This window comes from Castor canadensis, chromosome 13 (genome assembly GCF_047511655.1).
Source record: "Castor canadensis chromosome 13, mCasCan1.hap1v2, whole genome shotgun sequence".
NCBI classification, from domain to species: Eukaryota; Metazoa; Chordata; class Mammalia; order Rodentia; family Castoridae; genus Castor; species Castor canadensis.
The window spans coordinates 71,252,125-71,272,569 of record NC_133398.1 but is presented as its reverse complement, the minus strand read 5'-3'; the positions used below and the strand labels follow the sequence as shown (position 1 = coordinate 71,272,569).

At 40.0% G+C, this 20,445-nt stretch overlaps 1 protein-coding gene across 8 annotated transcripts in view; it reads right to left on the bottom strand.

The window, feature by feature from the left end:
- Pip5k1b (phosphatidylinositol-4-phosphate 5-kinase type 1 beta) overlaps window positions 1–20,445 on the bottom strand; it is a 273,611-nt gene that overhangs the window by 114,680 nt on the left and 138,486 nt on the right. For all 8 annotated transcript variants that reach the window (XM_074051987.1, XM_074051983.1, XM_074051981.1 and 5 more), the window contains one exon: window positions 7,142–7,272. In XM_074051987.1, the coding sequence (XP_073908088.1) occupies window positions 7,142–7,272 (131 nt within the window). The remainder of the gene's footprint in view (window positions 1–7,141; window positions 7,273–20,445) is intronic.

Here is a 20,445-nt window from a genome sequence, read left to right as displayed (position 1 = left end):
GACATAACACTTACTGGAAAATTATAAAGAGTGGATAATTAACATATATTAATTAATAATTAATTGCTAAGGTTACACAATCTCAGATGCCTTTCTTTGTATGAGTGAAGAGAAACATTCCCAAATGGTCAGCCCTATAAATTAGGATCATAATACATGACCACTTTTTGCTTACTTTTTCTCTCCTAGTGGATTTTTGCCTTATGAATTATTCCTTCCTTTGACTAATGTTTAGAGTAGTTTGTACTCTCTGGGGTCATGCTGGAAACCCTGCATGGTAATTAACAGCATGGATTTTAGAGTTCAGGAAAATCTGAATTCAAATTCCACCTTAGAAGCTATGTTCTTGAGGCCAGTTCTGAACCTCAACAAATGAAGTGGCAAAGTGAATAGACTTGTGCAGTATGCAAGGTGTGTGCGAGCCCTCCATACAGTTGGGTGGTTAAGGAGGTCTCACAACAGGAAACAGCCCAGAGGTAAAATCTACGTGTGAAGAATGAGTTGATCATGTAGTAAAATAAATAAATAAATAAACTGACAAAATGGGAAAAATTTTGCAAGTCATATAACAAAGGGCTAATCTCTAAATATAAAAAGTTTAAGTAAACTCCAAAGAAAACAGCCAAAAAGTTAACTTAAAAGAATAGCCAAGAATATGATCAGACATTTCATAGAAATGTAACTACACATGATTTAAATATATGAAAAGAAACTCAACATTCACATTCATTATAGAATAAACTCTGTTCATAATAGAACAAATGTTACTGAGAGACCATTCTACATATGAGATGGTGAAAACTACAAAATTTTGATGTAGCTCCAAGGAAACTAACACTTTGAAAAGTCATACAGTAGAAACGTAGTAGGTCAATACTTAGACCATGGAGAACACTTTCACCACTTGTATCAAAACTGCAAATGTATGTAACTCTTTGATTCAGCAAATGTGTGCTTAAAAGTTATCTTACAGATCAACTAGAATATGCACAGAACAACCCACGTGTACATGGTTATTCTTTAATAGCATTGTTTATAACAACAAAGGATTAGAAGTGACCTATAAGCCATGGTCAAAATAATGATAATTTTGTGATAAAATCAAATATTATGCAGTAGAAAAAAGAATGAGGATGCTTCATATGTATTGACATATGAGTTCTCTAGTATAAATGTCAAGTGAATGAATACATGCTTCATTGTTATGAATGGTATGACATGCTACCATTTGTATAAAAAAGGAGAAAAAAGTGTGTATTTTGGAGGGTTTAAACTCATGGCCTCCAGCCTGCTAGTTAGGGGGCTCTACCACTTGAGCCATGACTCAACCCTAGGAAAAAATATTCTTTTGGCAATTTCTTTGAAGGAAAAACAAGCCATTAGTAACAGTGAGCGCTGGAGTAGACACTGGGCAATAAAGACATAGGGACAAAGAAGCACCTCTCACAGTTTTATTTTTAGAAATAGGAAAAAACTCTACTATGCATTAGTACAAATTATAATTTTTAAAAGTTAGGAGTTAAATGTCACAAGTTTTGACAATTAGTTCCATCAGGACAGTGGAAAAGTCACAAGGTGATGGGTGAACCTAAACTTAGAGTTACTCCATCTCTGTTAGTCTTCTTGGTTCAGCAGAGTTCCTGCCGAAACGGCCAAATTCCTTCTGCATGAGGTCCTTGCATTGCAGGCTCACTTTCAGGAGATTGGATTAGCTACACGGCAGTGTTCTCATCTGTATAGACTGTGACCTTTTATTATTTTTTGGTGGCACTGGACTGAGAGAACTGGTGTTAAATAATGAAGTAAAACTAATTTAGAGACTCAAAGACATGTACGGAGTATAGTTCTAGAGCTGAGAACCACAACTTTGTTGCTTGTGGGGTGGCATTTTTGATTTGGTGAGTTTTCTTTCTTTAAAATTATAACTATCAGGTGCAGGTTGGAGCCTTTTATAGAACAAATAGATCAGCAACTCCTAGGTGACAGCAACAGGTTTCACTAAAGGATGCTAAACCTTACTTTTGCTCAGCAAACATGACCACATCCACTGCAAGGAAAGGTAAGTGAAGGATGCTTTGTCCTAATGGCCAAACATCACACTGAAAATTTTAAGTGGCAAATTACCAGACTGGTCTAGTAACAAAGCTTTGGAGGCACCCCCATTTCAAACTGGACCTGTGTAAGTCAGGGTCCATAGAAGCAGATGGAGGCCTTATTCATTGCAATTCAGACAGTTAATAACTATGTTAGAACCCCTTAGGGTTCCATATACAATCCTTTCTTTAACTTGTAAAATATAAGTTGATCTTCTCTCTTGCCAAACTAGGTAGTCCACTTGAATGGAAAAATAAAACAAGCAAGACCAAAGACACTGTCCTTGCTGGCACCCACCTCCCTCTGCTGAGTGCTGCGGTGATAGCCATGTGAGCGACACTATGTACAAACAGGAGGCTGTGCCATCTTTTGGGGCTAACAGGCTGTTAATCTTTAAAACTCAGTATTCAAAGACAGCTGATATTCCAAAAACAAACAATGCACTCTGGGGTGATATAACTGATTACCTAAATGTTAACCATGTCAAGAAGTTACTGTCATGCTGGGAAAATACATTTTGAAGGCAACTTCAATTAAGGCAAAATGTTCTACGACATCCAGTGTATGCAGTAAATCTTTTATTTTGGGCTAAAGGAAGAGGCAGACAATTTCTATTAATAGGAAATCTCTTTTTCTCCACCTTCACCAAATAAACATGAAATATTTGAAGAGTTTTGACTTGAAGGGACATCATATATTATTTGTTTGCCCAGAATCAGCCACACCTTACTGAATCCTGGAAGACCATTCTGCCAGCTTCATGTTCTATCCACGTATACATAAAATCAGGTGCACAATGTCTGTGTAGACCCAGGTGTGGCAATCTTTTCTGTTAAGGGCCAAGTGGTAAATATTTTAAGCTTTGTAGGCCCTATAGTCTTTGTGGTGATTACTCAGCTGTGCTGTAATTACGGAAAGGTGCCACAATTCACAAATAAACAGACGTGGCTATGTTTCAATGAGACTTTACAAAAAACAGGCAGTGAGGTGGATTTGTCCCTTGGGCTGTAGTATGCTGGCCTAGGATCCAGATTAATTCTCGGATGAGTTTATGTCAGCATGCCTTGAGTTGCAGGTGCTTGGCTACTTTATCAAGACTACAACATGGGGCAATGAGATTTGGTAACATATCTATGAACCTTTGACATACAGGCTTACTGGTCATGTAGGATAATGTTTTACCTTTGCAGTAGGTCTATGGAATTGTCACAGTGAGGGAATTCCTTGGTCCATAATTCTAGGACAAAAGCCAGACACTTTTCCTGATTCAATAAAGAAGAAATACCATTCCTGTGCTTTACTAGCACAATAGAGAGAAAAACAAAACTTTGGAGCCAGCCACCCTGAGTTTAAATCTTGGCTTTTCCATTTACCGGGTGTATACAGTTGGGTTAAATGACTAAATGTTTTAGGTCCTTAATTTCTTCATTTGCAAATGGATTTATTATATAGATGAAAGCTAGTAAGAGTAGGTTATACAAATAATATACTATATAAATAAAACTATACTTGGCTCATGGTTGGTTCTTAAAAGCTTTGCTCCCCTTTGCCACCTGAGGTTCACATTCACATAGTACAAATATTATAAATCATCCTTTTTCTTATTTGTACCATTGATACATGAAAATTTATCCACAACCTTGAGCTTCCAATCACCAGCACAGAATTTGGGGTCAAAAGATTAAGATATGGTCATAGTTCTCTTTCTCATCTACTTTGTGATTTTGGAAGATCATAGAATCAGGTAGAGTGGATTTTTAGTCCTCTTTCAACTCTTAAACACATCCAGGGATTTTTCCATCTACAAAATTAATAATCTATAGAACAAATGCATAATATTTAAACATAACTTTGGGCAATTTCAAAATAAAAAAATAATATTTGGTTGCTAAGGGAAACAGGCTCTGTAGTTTTGGAGCAGAAGCAAATTAAAAATTTCTAAGTACTTAGAGTTCTCTATGACTGAGACAGACACTGATTTTTAGAGACACCAGAGACCTCAGAATGCTTCAGATGCTTACAACCAGAGTCTGTTCTGCCACCTACTTCTGCCCACATTCTCAGATGTGCTTAGAAATATGGGGCTGGGGGCAATATTACTTGACAGATTGATGGAGGTATAATGGGAATACAATAAAGTGTATAATCTGTTCATTTTCACATGTGTATACAGCTATGAAACTATGCCCACAATCAAGATACTCAATTTATCCATAACTTTGTGGAGGTCTTTCAGTTGCTCTAGTAACCAGGAGATATTACTGGTATGCCCTGGAATGACATTTGAAATGTACAGTCTTGCACAAAGAGTAATCTCATACAAACTAGCACCTCCATTGTGAAACACTGGGGCCCATCCCTTTACTAAACCCATGAAGAAACTGAGTTCAGTGAGGAAACTCAGGCATGACCAACATGTTTCTTCTGTCTTCATATAAATATACCTAGTTTGCACAGGTTATTTAAACAATCAATATAGTGTTTGCTGAAAGAAATTCTTGGTTTAAATGAACTACTGACACTTGAAAGCTTTAGGTATTCTAAATGATGCATCTCAAATATAATGGTGGATACCTCTGAGTGAGGAAAAGTCAGCTAGTTCCTCCTCCCCCCATAGAGTGTCTGCTTCTGCTACCATGGATGACAGTGTTTGGATGACAGAGTGAAGAAAAAAGATACAAGTCTAAGTAGTTACAACTTTGACTTCCTATTCCTAAAGAGAAACGTAAAAAATGACATCATTTTCTCTTAATCATAACTATACAATAGGCTTATAACAAGTTATCCATGAACAAAAGGTATGTATAGTTAGTCCTCCACATCCCTGGGTTCCACATTCATGGAGTCAACCAAACATAGACTGAAACTATTAAGAAAAAAATTGCACCTATATTGAACATACCCAGACTTTATTTGTCATTATTCCCTAAACAACACAGTAAACAACTACTTACATGGAATTTCCATTGTAGTGGTATCATGAATAATCTAGAGATGATTCAAGGTATACATGAGGAAGTGTGTAGTTATATGCAAATATTATGCCATTTTACCTAAGGGAATGCTTCTGCACCAGTGACTTTTGGTATCCATGGGGGTTCTGGGACCATCTTCCATGGATGCGGAGGAACCACTGTACTCAGGAGCTGCCTTTAAGCACCTCACTGATAGGGACCTGGCTTATGTGCTTCTTGCTGTAAAGCATCTGAGACAGTATCATGTACAGTTTAGTCATTAATAGACTAATTTAAAACATTTGGGATTTCATTGATTGTAAGAGTCATGTACTTACTCTAAGAACAAAATTTGGTATGTACTAGAAAGATTATCACTCTAAAATGGGAAGTTATGTACTCTAACTCTTGTGTGCACAGAATCCCCTGGAGGGCTGGTTTAAAGCAGATTGCTGGGTCCCACTCACAGAGTTGCTGAATCAGTTGGTCTGGGGCAAAGCCCAAGAATCTGCCTGTCTTTTAAGTTCCAAGTGATACTAGAGTTTTGGGTCTGAGGACCCTATGCTCTATACTTTCCCCAAGTGCCCATCAATGGTTGTTCTGTTGATTGGGCACTGTAAATAGGCTATGAGCAAGCAGCCTGGTCCTTCTGTGGGCATCTGGGTGTAAAGAAGGAGCATCTTCATCTTCAGCAGTGTCTGTGCTCAGTCCCTGAATTCACTGTCAGCCACCCTCCCACTGGAGCCTCCAACCCTCCTGGTTTGTTATAGCCAAAGGGAAAAATAAGGTTGAAATGTCTGGAGAGGCTCTAGAAAACCATGACACTTAGAACATCTCACAAACACATTTATGGAAATGATGACCCTAAAAAAATACCAAAGATGAAGATAAGCTAATGACTTCCTGGCTTTCAAGAGAAACAAATGTCATTAATGCATACTGCTTTGGAATGATAGGCTGATTTGAAACAAAGAGACAATTTCCAACTTCAGAAAGAAGAAAAATGTCACAAGCAAGGATTATCTCTTAGCCCCTTGGGGTTGTCCATTTTGTCTGGAATCTCATTTGTAGAGGACCCCAGAGAAGCAAATTTCAAAACTTCATTAGACCAAAATTCTTCAGCTAAGACCCTTTAAAGCAACACTAGGTTGGCTGGGTTCATAGCTGGCTTTTAAATTTTTCTGGGTTCCTTTTGTGACTGTGAGGGGAGTTACTGCATGCTCATCTAAAGTGTCACCCAGTCACTTACTCGACTCCAGTAATAAATAATAAAAATGGTCTATTTTGAAGAGAAATATTGAAAAGTCAATACTCTCAGCCACAAAGACAAAGTAATTTACTTTAAGTCCCCAAGTTGACTATTTTCATTTTTAAATTTTGTAATATATTTTCTTAGAAAAATCCTGCCAGTTATAGTAACATTTCCAAATTAATAATTTTTGTGTTTATTTTATTGTGGTAAAATATAGAGAGAACAGATAATCTTTTCAATTTATAGTTTTGTGGTGTTAAGTACATTCACACTGCTGTGTGACCATTCCCATGCTCCATTTCTACAAGTATTTGCTTTTAAACAATTGTTTTTGCTCCCCAGACTGATAGCACATATAGATAACCTGATGTTTTAGAGACCACGGTATCAAGACAGAAGCTTCTGGAATGCTTTTCTGTAGACAATTTAAGTTAAAGTCTTCACAAAAGATGACTTCTAAGACTGAATTCAAGGCTGAATTGTGGGCCAGCCCATTCTTTTAAATTAGGAATAATAAAAACCCAGTAGCAGTGCTGGTTCATGGAAGCTGGTTTTTTTTTTTTTTTCTCCCTGATTCCTTTCCCACTGAATCTCAAAATCCTTCTCTATATGGTCTTCCAGGCAGTCATCACAATTATGACTGACCCACAGGAAGCCCAGTTCCCACCTCCACATAAAAAGTCCAAGGCACTCTGCTACAACAGGAAGAAACAATATGGTAGACCCAAAGGTTCAACACATACACAGTCCATGCAAACATGGAAGAAAAGTCCTTCAACACAAGGATGTCACAGTGAAGATTCCTCAGCACGGAAATTGTCACAAATAAAAATGTTCTTACCTGGGTAGGAACACACTTTCCACCACATAAAAATCTTGCATGAGGACATCTCGCTCTGGCTTGGAAGTGAGATTCCCCACTGTGTATCCTATTCCCAGCTGAATAGCACCTTTAATAGCAGATGATGCAGTCTGCAAAGAAAACAAGGGTCTCCATGTTAGCCTCCAGGCTACAACGTCACAAGAAGCACGACAGGAAGGCGAGGTTAAAATTTTCTTCTTTTTCCTACACAGCAAGGAAGTTGGGGCTTGGAAAATGATAGGCTGCTCCCTTTGATGTAGAGTCTATCCTGAATATTAAGGATCTGCCTTCTCATGAAATTATTTTTTGTGATAATCTTTCTTACAAAATATTTCTAAGATTAAATTCTAATTTAAAATATTCATCTTTCTTTTATTAAGAACTCAGGAGTTTGGTAGAACGTTTCTAATATATAGCATTTTAATTTCTGGTATAGTTTTTTTTTTTTTAAATCAGATAATGTACCTATAGAGCAACAAGACTATTTCATCTCCCTAGGACATCAGAGAACAAAGAATAGAGTCTTTGATGTTCACCAAAAACTTAGTTTGGAAATTGCTTACTGATCCTGCCAAGGATCTATCACCAATATTTTCTCAATGATCTGTAAAAAACATATGGCACTAGGACACTAATATTTCTAATTTATTACTTTTCTAATACCTCTATAATTCAATTGAGGTGTATGTGTGCATATACACATGCACGTATGGATGCCTGAGTATATGTGGGTGTGTGTATATACATGGATATAGTTTTTTTTTGTGGTACTGATGATTGAACCCAAGATCTTGCACAGTATGTCTAGTGTTAACCAAATAATAGCGTAAGTAGCAGAATAACTAAATTTAGGAAAACTGGAATATATTCTTAACAGTGAAAAATATGTCATACTTTTTATGTCATAGAATCCTAAGACAGGATCACAAATACAGTAGAAACAAACACATACTTAAATCACTAGCTCCTTTTCTTTGTTGATACTGGGGTTTGAAGTCAGGGCCTCATGCTTGCTAGGCAGGTGCTCCATCATTTGAGCCAAGCCCCCAACCTTTTGAATCAGTAGTTCTTAACCAGAGACATCTGGTGATATCTACAGACATTTTTTGGGTTTCACTACAAATGGTGGTGGTGCTGGTGTGGTGAAGTTGGTACTGGCATCCAGTAAGTAGAGGCCGGGGATGCCCCCATCACAAATAATTGTCCAGCTCAAAATGTCAGCAGTGCCAAGAGTGAGAAACCCTGACTTAAGTGAATTAATAAAGACTATCCATTTTATTGAAAAAAAAAATCTTTCTTTTTGAGTAAATATTTTTGTTTTGCAAATCTAAGACTCATTTTTACCTCCCTCCATACTTTATTCCTTTTTATTTCTTTGTGCTTTTAGCATCAAATAATACAACTCTTTTCTTGAAAAACATTTCTCATTTCTCTTGATTTCTATGTTAGGACATGATCTTGGGACCACTTCCAGCTTTTCTGAAGTCTCTTCTGTCATTTCTTCATTGACTTTTCATATTTTATTTCCTGTCATTGCAGAGTCCCTAAAAGGCTGGATTCTTGATTCTCAGGCTCCTTAACTGCTGGAGTAATCAATCCTTGTTAATGGCTTCCAGTACTGACTCTCTGTGTATGACTCAGATTTGTTCAGTCTACTTAGATGCTGTTCTGACACTACACATAGAACATACAGAACCATACTAATATCTTAGGACCTCTCCATCCCACTTCCAAGATTCACACTGTCATCTCCAGTCACCCAACTTTGAATCCCAAACAGACTGCATCTAGCTAGGATTAAGGCCTGGTAAATACTTTCTGACTTTGCCTGAAATGGCCATGCTAATCAGTATTGATCCCCTCCACATACAACTAGTGGACTGGGCTGGCAGAGTGACTCAAGTGGTAGACAGCCTGCCTAGCAAACATAAGGTCTTGAGTTCAAATCCAAGTACCACCAACACCCCCTCAAAAAACCAATCAAGAAAGCCTACTTACAACTAGTAACAACAATTTCCCATAGAGTCATCATTTAATCAGTGACTATTCCATTGAGAATATTGTGTCATTCTTATTGTGAGGCCAGTCACCTACATCCTTATCCATGCAGAAAGTAGAAAAAAGTCCTGGTGTTTTTCTTCTTTCGCATGCTCTTTGACGTAAAATCCCAGGAAAACAAGATGCAGAAGATTGAGACTTAAGTCAATAGTGCATCTAGTGCTTAAAAAAGTTCGCTATTTTAATATCCCTTTCTGAGTTCTGCAGTGCCACCAATTGGAGTCAGTGACCTTTTGTACCAGTAGCTCTGAATTCTGAACGTTCAAATGGATTTTCCTTATTTTAGCTTTGCATAAAAATTCAAAAGGCATCTCTTTCCCCATCCATTACTCAGGGTGGTATGGCAAAAGATGTGAAATCAGCACTTTTCAGAGGAGCCAGCACCTCAAAAACATTCTGTGCCAGCCCTGTCAACAGACCACATGCTCTCAAAGTGTTCTGCCTTTCCCCCACCCCATCCTTGACTCTGCTTTCCAGAACTAACTTCATGAACTGCTTAGTTCATTGAATCACAACGATAACAGTCATTTAGTGTTTCTAGGGCTGGAACAACCTGTCAAATACATAGAGCACCTACTTATTTTTTGTCCCCACAACCTTGGATGCAGGGGACTTCAGGGAGCATGAGAATTACTGGAGATGTTAGTAACACAGATGATGGACCTGTCTGATGCAAGGGGTCTATAGCAAGGCCCAATAATTTGTTCTTGCTCTAAGCAACACTGGAAAAAAATTTTTTTCACCTATAGTATGAGATTAAGTTTTAAGTCCTTAAAGGAATAAGATTTTGGAAAGGGGCCTGGGTTGTGATAGTACACACCTGTAATACCAGCTACTCAGGAGTTGGAGGTAGGTGGATCATGGTTTGAGGCCAGTGAGGGCAAAGTTAGCACAAGACCCTATCTGAAAAATAAGCAAAAAGCAAATGGGATTGGGAGTATGGAACAAGTGGTAGAGAGCTTGCCTAGCAAGTGTGAGACCCCGAGTTTAATCGCGAATTCAGAAAAAAAATATTTTGGAAATGATCCCATTGACATCTGTTTAGTTAAACAAAAACCAAAATTGTTATCATATTACTTTCTTTTTTAGGCTCCTTAAAATTCAAGTGCTTGGCTGAGAAAAATAATAGAAGTAGTAATAAAAGTTAATCACTTTTGATGAACTGAGATCTGTGCTAGGCACTTGATATATGGATAACAACAATTATAGTCATCATGCAATAACCATAGCATACACTTCTACTGTGCTCATTAGCTGGCAGGCACTGTTCAAAGTGCTTTCTGGTTATAGTAACTCCTTTACTCACAACAACCTTGTGAGGCAGGCATTGCAGGCTGAGCATCTCTAATCTGGAAAACTGAAATCCAAAATTCTGCAGAGACTGAAACTTGAGTGCTGACATGATGCCCCAAGTGGAAATGTGACACCTGACCTCATGTGATGGGTCATGACTGACACAAAACACAGGTGTGCAATACAGTTTATTCTCAAGGCAAAAAGCTCTGAGAGCTGCAATATACAAACTTTGTTTCACATGTAAAATCATTGTAATATTGTGTAAAATTACCTTTAGTCTATAAGGATAAGGTATATACAAAACATGAATTTCATGCTTAGCCTTGGGTCAGAGCTCAACAAATCTCATTATGTATATGCAAACATTCCAAAATCTGAGGAAATCTGAAATCCCAAACACCAAGAATTTGTGGTAAGGGACACTCGTTCTCCATTATTCTCTCCAAGGTCACAAGCTAGTGAAGGGGCAGAGCAGGGACTCATACCTAGGGAGGGCTGGTAAACAAGTGCACTCTGCCGTCTCTTAACTTAATGCTTTCAAGGGTCCTGAGGAATGGTGATGACTATTCCAATTTCACAGGTGGGAGCTTACATCTCAGCCAGGTGAGGTGACTTTGCCAAGTCTCTTTGCTAGTGTATGGCAGAGTCTGATTTCCAGGCCCAGGCAGCTTTCACATCTATTTTTTCAAAACAAGTCAAGAAGCAGAGTTGGAAGTTCTCTTTTATGTCTGATGTTTGCCCTCGTCATAGGGAGAAGCCGTGAGAGAGCCATTCCTTTTGATGAAATGAGATAAAACACTTTATTTGCTTTTAATCATACCCAAGCATGGGTAAGCCAAAGGAAAACTCATAAACTCTTGGTAAACCAGAACAAACACCTGTGTTAATGTCAATACTGGTAATGTGGGGAGTTACTGACAGAGGCAGTATTTAGCTGGTTCAGTAGGGATGACTCCTCAAAACTTCCTCTTCCTCATCTCTGTGTAACAATTAAATGCTTTAACACTGGTGCATTGTGGGTATAATTACAAAGATCCTTTCTGCTTCAAGGAAATGCCAATTTGTATTCACTGTGGCTTTTTAAGTCACCAGCAGAAAAGACCTCATCACCTGGCATTTTCCCACTGAACGTTAAGTCCCGCTTCATGTTGAGCAAGCTGTGCCGTAAAACTGGAAAAACACTTTGAGATGCTACCTGCAGTGTGTGTGATTAGCAGATCACTAAGTCATAGTGATGACAAAGAACATTCTGTGCAAAGTGCTGCTGGCTGTTCTTTCTAGAACCAGCTGTTCTGTTCCTGTAAAGTTGGAGCCACCAGGGTCCCCTTCTTTACTCTGGGGAATCACTCACAGACCAGCGTGGCTTTGCATGCACTCTGAGTCCCTCCAGTTTTCTCTGCATGGCTTTGCATGTGCCCTAAAAGAGCTGGAACACAACCATTCCCCCTTCTAACTCCAAGTGGGCCCTTTGACTCCTTCAATAGGAGTTCAACATGGGCTAAGATTTCAGAACACAGCAAAACAATCGATTTTTAATTCAGGACCTTACGAAGGGCTAAGTGAAGGCAGTATGTTGCCTGGATACTACAAACACCCCTCAAGCATGTGATACTTGGTGAAAGATAGACCCATGCAACATCACAAAGGCAAACCAAAGAGACTCACTTTCATAGCTCCTCTGGACAAATCCAAACTGGTTCAGGCATGAATGTTAGCTTTCATTTGTGTAATAAGTTATAGTTTTCAAAGCAGTACTTTTTTCTTTTTTTTGCAGTGCTGGGGATCAAACTCAGGGCCTCATGCATGTTCTACCACTAAGCTATACTCTCAGCTCTCACAGCACTATTGTTTAGTGACTGTATTTGATCATCACAGCTAGGTAGATGTTAATCTGTACATTGTATAGATCAACAAATTGGCTCTGGGTGATTAACCTGATCTAAATCCATTGGCTAGCGTATGCTGGAGCTGGGAATGGTGCTCTGGTCTTCTAGAAGACTCCCAGTACAGTGTTCTATCCATTTGTTTGACTTACCTGAGTTTGCTCAGCTGGCAATGGATCTGATAGAAGCTGGGAAGCACTTGAACCAGATAATAATGATGATGGTAAGAATAAGACTAAAGCCTCCAGAAACCCACTATTAGGGAAGCAATGATCCTGACCACAGCGAGGTTACAGGAAACTGTTTCCTACAGCACATTGTCTATGAAATTTAATCACTTAATACGCCATCTGATATCACTGGCTTTTAAAGGAAGTATTAAAGCATTTCATGTCAACAGCAGTTTTCCCCTAAGGTTATACAAACTAATTATGGGATTATAGCCAATATATATGTTGCCAGAGTGATTTGTTTCAAAAGTACAAATCTGATCATGTCACTACATTACTTGAAAGTTTTTAATGAGTCCTCAGCAGCCTCGCTACAGGATTTGGTCTAAACCCTGCAGAACTTGACCCTGGAAGCCCATCATTTAATATGACCCCCCCCACTTCTTCCTCTGTACGCCTACACACAATAGGAAATCAGATACCACACCAGCACATACTCTGTTCTTGAGCAAGATGATCTGCAAGTCCATGACCCCTTAATGTCTGCATGGGAGAGGTTCTGCTTGTGTATTTTTTTCCCCCAGGGATGGGTTCCCGTGCTTTCTTGTTTTCTCAGAAGGCCCATTTTCCCTAAACTACAGGTATAAATCTAATTTTAAATTAGAGATGTTCATTGATAAGGACCCTATGTCAGGCTATTAAAAATGTTTCAGTAACACTACTGGCAGCAAGAGGGCAATCCATATGTGGGCAAAGAGATGCCTATCATCCTCCTCGTCTCCACAGTTCAAGTCCAACTCCAGGTTCTCTCTTCTGTCCCTGAGCTATACACAAGGAGCAAAGCACAAACTTCTTATTTGCCCCAATGAAAGAATCACAAAACTGGTTGTGGGACAATGGAATCGAGATGGTATATCGGTAGGCAAGCCTACTGTCTTCTTGCCTTTGGGTTCTGCAAACCATTTCTCCAGTTACTTCTAATACTAGCTTTCTATTGCTGTTGTAATAAATTATTACAAACCTAGTTACTTAAAACAACACAAATTTATTACCTTACAGGTCTGGAAGTCAGAAGTCCTAAACAAGGTATTTGAAAGGCTGCATCTCCTTTGGAGACTTGAAGGGAGAGTTTGTTTCTTTGCATTTTCAAGCTTCTAGAATGTACACATATTCCTTGACTTATGGCCCCTTCCTCCATCTTCAAAGCAGTAGAGTTTTCAAATTGTCTCTCTGTCTCTCACCTTCTTTTCTGACTGCTCCTCCTACCTTCTTTTTATAAGGACCCACCTGGATAACCCAAGATCATTTTCCCATCAAAAAAGTCTTTAAATCACATCTGTACTATCCCTTTTGCCCTGTAAGAAAACATTGACAGGCTCCAGGAATTAGGATGTGGACATCTTTAGGGCCCTATTACTCTGTGGACTATACTCCTCTATTTTAGGACTGGCCCTGGCATTTTCCCCAGTATTGCCCCAGGAAGAGAGTTCTCTTCTGAACATGAGGTCAGATGCTGTTTATTCATTTAATCAAGATCTGAGAACTTTCCATGAGCCAGGTGTTGTGCCAGGCATTGGGGAATGCATGAATGAGAAACAGGACTTGGTTCTTGCTCTCATAAGAGTTTTCAGTCTGGTGGGGAAAGAGATATTAAACAAACAAATATACACATACATAGTGACAAACTACAGTCAGTAACACAAAGAACAGGGTAACATGACTGAGACCAGGAGGGCGGAGACTCCCTTATGAATGGTGGGAGTCTGCAAAAGCCAACCCAAGCAGTGTTTGAAGCTGAGGCTTGAATGATGGGAAGGGGTCAGTCAGCAGGTCATGCCACCAAAGTTTGGTTGTGTGCCCACCATGTGTCAGGTAATCTTCTACAAATTGGGGACACAGAAGTGACTTCAGGGAATTGACACTGTGGGCTTGTTTATGGCGTGAGGAAACAGAAGGTTACATTGGGAGGTCAGAGAAGCTAATTTTCAGGGATAGAGATGCAACAAGGTTTAGGGACCTGAAAATCAACCATCATGGGAAACTAGGTGGGCCACAGGGAAAGAGCTGGAATCGCAGGCTGGAAAGACTGAGTGGATCAAGATCTGGGCTTTATGAGGCATCCTAAGGATTTGGTGTGCTTCAGTCATGTTGATCAGCAGATGGTAAAAACCAGTGAAAGCTTTTATCCTGGGAGGTGGCATTCTAATATGAAGAGGGTTGCTGTGTGGAGAACAGCTGGGAGGGACTACAGGAGGGAAAGTGAGCAGGAATTGGTTGAGAGGTTCATATGGAGGTGCTGATGACCTAGAGAAGGGTGATGGATGAGATGACAGACAGAAGAGTTGAGTTTGAGATGCATTTTGTAGGGAAATAGGAAGGAATTGCTATGAGCTAGAAATGAGGGAGAGAAAAGTACCATCAAGGACTTACTCTTGAGCAAGTCAAAGAACTGATGTTGCTTTGCTGAGTTGGGAAGATTGAAAGAAGAAAGAACATATTTTGGGGGCAAGATTAAGAGTTCCCTTTGAGATGACCATGAGACATCCAATGGAGATGTTGACATGAACATCTGGATCTTAGAACAGATAAACATCTGGTATTGAATTGGAGAGTTGTTAGTAGATTGGATGGTACTGAAAACCAAGTGGGAGGGGGAAGGAAGTCAGAGAGGGAGCATGACAGACGAGCCTCCAGCAATGTCAACACTTAACAGCAAAACGCAGGAAAACATGGCTGTGGTGGGACCAAGAAAAGAGAATTTGAAGGTAGAAGTGGCTACAGTGTCAACAAGTAGCTCTTTTATTTGATAATATGAACGTTACAACTCAAAGGCATATCAAACACTATGGGTTAACTTCTCTATTCTTTTCTCAATCTGGTCATTGATTCAGATGTACGCCTAAATCTGGATTTAGAATAGTTGACCAAATTATTTGATAAACTCCAGTCAAATTATGCTATAGTTTAAACTGTGTTTTAAAATGCTCTACAACTTGGAGAAATAAAACCTTATGTTTAAAAAATAGAATGCAAAACACATAAATTTGAAAAACAAAGCACCTACAAGTATATGTGTATACATCCACAGAGGAAAACAAGAGAGGAAGAAAATACACCCAATCTATACTTTTATCTCTGGGTTGTGGGGTATTAGATGATTTGAACTTTCAAATTTTGTACTTATGAGTTTTCTAATTTTTTTTGTCACATGTATAAAGGGAAATAACCTCCATGACGGTACTGCTACTATGTTTATAAAAATATTAGGAGGAATGAAAAGGCATGTTTGGGATTTGCTCATCTTTTAATCATTTTTATGTCAGGGCTATAAAGCCACATAACTATTAGATTCTTATGAGACATCATCACAAACAATTTTATTTTTGTCTCCCACTGTTCCTCTTATTGCCTTCTGGGGTTAGATCTTCCCCTGTGCCAGGATGAAATTTATGGCAGGTCTCTGACCCATCTATCTAGTGACTTCCAAAATTAAATTTCCCCTGTTCATGTCCAGTCACAGATCCATAAAAATGGCCTCACATAGACACTGTGTATGGCTATTCCATCTTAGTGATACAAAAGCTCAAATGTACTTTCAGTAGCCACCTACTTTCCCCCTGCCTACTGGGCACAAGCGGGCCCCCAGCAGCAGGGTGAGAAGGAGGGCTCTCTTCTCTTTTCTGATGGGTGCTGGAAGGAGAAGAGGCACAGGAATGTCTGACTTGAGAAGCACAGTTGTAACATATCCAGCCACCCCAAAGGCTTGCCAGGTGTACACATCTCTGTTTCTGGTTGAGTTCTTTGATAGGATCTGCAGGTATCCCCTCCTAGTGGCTGTTGGGTCCTCCTATTTAGGGGAAGAGCACATCTCCTCTGACTGGTAGCCTCCTGTTGTTACTCCAGGTCCTCACTTGGACAGGATCAGGGATGATATGATGCTACATACTCTCCTGGAGCTCAGTGCCTTCAACTGGTCACATACTCATCAGAAACCCAGAGACAGTTGATAAGCAGCCCCCACCCCCAAGCCTTCTCCAGCTTTGCCATCAGCAAGCAGGTGACTCACAATTCTTTGGCTTATTCAATTTTCCAGGAAAATACCATAGTCTGATGCATCCCTCAGGCTGTGGGAAACACATATCATACTCTTCAGCAGCTCCCTGACGTCCCTTGCCTAGTATAAGACATGGGGCAGGCCCTCTCACAACCCTCTCTGCTGTGGGGGTTACTCATGACATATAGCTCTCCCTAAAGCTCCTCTCCCACGTCTCAACAGTGGGCCAGCAAGCCCTGTCACATACTACCACTTTCCCCAAGTTCTACATGGGGGCGGGCTGGCACCTGACCTTGCCATGTAAGCAACATGCTTCTATCCTTCCAGCTTGTTCTGTCTTAGTCTGCTTAACAGGTCCTCTGATAACATTGGCTCTCACCAGTTGCATCACTGATTGCTCACTGTGTCCCCTGCCACCTGCTGCATGAATTGCCACACTCATCATTCCGAGGATTTTTTATTGTTGTTTTTTATACTGGTTCCCAGAATAAAATATTCTCTGGGTTTTGACCATCTGTAGCAATGAATCCAAATTGCTTGGCCTTCAGAACTTTCTGTAACTTAATTCCTACTAATGCTATCTGCTGTAATAAATAAAATCCTCAGATTCTATGCGCTACAAAACACTTGGCATTTAATGTCTTCATCCAAGAGTTTATTTCTTAATCAGGCATTGTCCACAGTGGGTGTCCCTGAAAGGCAGTCCTGCAGAGAGTCCTTGTGGCTCTGGCTTCCCCAGGGTCTCAAAGTCCTCCGAATTCAATTGGCAGACAGGGGAAGGGGAACAGAGTGCCCACTTGCGCAGAAGTGAGTATACTGGTCTGTTCCTCAGCCTTCTCCATGTGGCTCTGAGTCTCAGGACACTCACATGTGTGGCCACACCCAAGGGTTCCCTCACCTTCTGGTTTCTTGTTGGGTTTGGTCAGTGAGCCACCCTGGCAGAAGACTGGAGGTTCAGGAGTAAGGTCAGAGTATTCCTCCTTCCATCCTTCTCTCCCTGCATGGTGACTCAGGCTGGTTGTGCCTTCCGGAAAGCTACATTCCCCATGACTGCTATGTTGGTTCTAGAAACCACAACATTCTTTTTTGTGTGTGGTACTGTGGCTTGAATTCAGGGCCAACACCTTGAGTCACTCCGCCAGCCCTTTGTCGTGAAGCTTTGTTTTGTTTTTTTTTTTGAGATAGGGTTTGCAAACTATTTGCCCAGGCTGGCTCTAAATTGTGACCCTCCCGATCTCTGCCTCTGGTGTAGCTAGGATTACTGGCATGAGCCAGCAGTGCCGGGTTACCACACCATTCTTGTCGGGCTTGTGGGAGGTAATGAGGTCCACTCTAGCCTTGTGTTTCCCTGTGCTACTGCACGTCTTTGTGAACAGTGTCTCTTTTAAAATGAAGTTACAGCAGAGAAACTAAAGCAGATACCTTAAAAGCAACTGAGGCCAATAGGAAAAGGGGAACAGGTACTAGAGAAAAGGTGAGATTAAAAAGAATTAACCTAGAAGGTAACACCCACGCACAGGAAATCAATGTGAGTCAATGCCCTGTATAGCTATCCTTATCTCAACCAGCAAAACCCCTTGTTCCTTCCTATTATTGCTTATACTCTCTCTACAACAAAATTAGAAATAAGGGCAAAATAGTTTCTGCTGGGTATTGAGCGGGGTGGGGAGAGGGAGGGGGCGGAGTGGGTGGTAAGGGAGGGGGTGGGGGCAGGGGGGAGAAATGAACCAAGCCTTGTATGCACATATGAATAATAAAAGAAAAAGGAAAAAAAATAAAATAAAATGAAGTTACATAATTCAAGTATGCCATGCATTTACCATCTAGCCCTAGGTAACGACTGACTCCCAGGCCACAGATGTAGGGATGGCTGGCTTTGCTGCTGCTTTCCAGCTCCATTTGTGCTTTGGGAGCACAAATTTTAGTGTACAGTTTGCAGTGCTGGTCATAAGTCAGAAATCCTTTTGCTTTCATACAAATCTACAATTCAGGCCCAAATATCCCAATTAAACTTGCCTTGTCATTCCTGATCTCTGCAATGGGGTTTGAACTCAGGCCTCACACTTGCAGGCATTCTACCATTTGAACTAAGCCTGTTTTGCTTCTAGTCATTTTTTTCAGGTAGGATCATGCATGACCCTCCTACTTATGCCTCTTGTGTAGCTGGGATGACAGATGTACACTACTACATCTAGTTTATTGAGATGGGGTCTTGCTAACTTTTTGACTGGGTTGGTCTTGAACCACAACCCTCCCAATCTCCACTTTCTGAATGGCTGGGATTCTAGGCATAAGCTACTGCACCTGACCTCAACTCTGGTTTTTAATGTACTTCCCCATTTTCTTTTTGTCATCCTACCTGCTACACTAGATATACTGCTACCTTAGTTCTTCCATATAGTCTCTGCTCATTACGGCAGCACAAAGTGATTAATCTTTTCTCCCTGTATGATTAGTTCCACACATGATTTTATGGGTTTTTCTTTTTTTCTTCATGGCTACTTTTCTGACACACTTTTGCAGCCATCTGCATTTTCCAAAATAAGAATATTGAAGCTCGATTATAATAATGTCTTCCCCTGTGCTGGCACAGATACTACATGTGGTAAAATTGTCTTGTGATAAGGTCATTCTGACACAGTGGGCATGAAACAACTTTGGAGGAAGCCCAAGACAAATCGACTCTATATTTAATTTTTCCCTTTTTCCCACTAAGCAGCCTTTTAGCAAGATTCCAGTGCATCTACTTGTTTGACATTAGCTTTTCGAAATTTGATAGAAAAGGCAGAACAAAGAAAAGGTGTTTCATGGCGTCTTTCAAGTCATCTGCACTTTAGTTATGTGATTGTTAGGGAAGTACATCTTTCATTGAGAAGGAAAAATATATTAAGTGAACACTTCTCCTTAACGGAGAAATACTGTGCTCTTCAGGTATTCATAGCACAGCGGCAGTAAATTATGCTCACTTAATCGCCCTTAAAGGAGATGTGCCGTCAAGTGCAAATGAAACTCGTGATTTAGGGTAGAGCGCCATTATGAATGCTGCTACGTTAGTCTTTTAGAAACACTACGGTTTAAACTAAAGACATTCATCAACATGTGGCACCTTACAATATCCTTATTGCCACTCCTACACACTAGGGAAGAAAAATTCATTTGTTTGTGTATTCAAATAAAAACTATTTATTTCATACAAACACAAATTTAGATTCAATAGAAAAAAATAAGGATTGAGTTTTCACTCTGCTAGAATTAACCAAAATCAAATTCCACACAATTTGAGAATGTTAGATTTTCTGGTAAAGGAGTTGTCAATTTTAGAGGTAAATCACTTTTGTTACTGCCATACTCTGTTTGGGGAGAAATAACAGAAATGCTTACAGTAGATGTTGCTAGCTGTCCCCAACACCTCTTCTTCCTTAGTTAGCAGTTGTTCTCAATGAAGGTTGACTTTGTCCCTAGGGGGACATCTAGCAGGATCTAGGGACAATTTTGGATGTCTCAACTGGTGAGTGCTACTGGCATCTATTGGATGGAGGCCAGGGATGTGATAAATATCTTACTATGCACAGGATGACCCCCTGCATCAAAGAATTGCCCAGTTCCTAATGTGAACAGTGCCAAGGTTGAGAAATCTTGTTAGTTTTTAATAGAAATTTCTGCTTGGGCATTTTGCCCAGTTCTCTTGAGGTGAGGTGTATACCACTTAATTTCTGGCCACTGCAGTGTGAGAGGAAATAACATGCCCACCTGCCAGGCCCCAGCCTTCACGGGAAGGAGTGTGTCCTGCATAGAGGTGGTGGCTATATGAGAAGCTCCCCT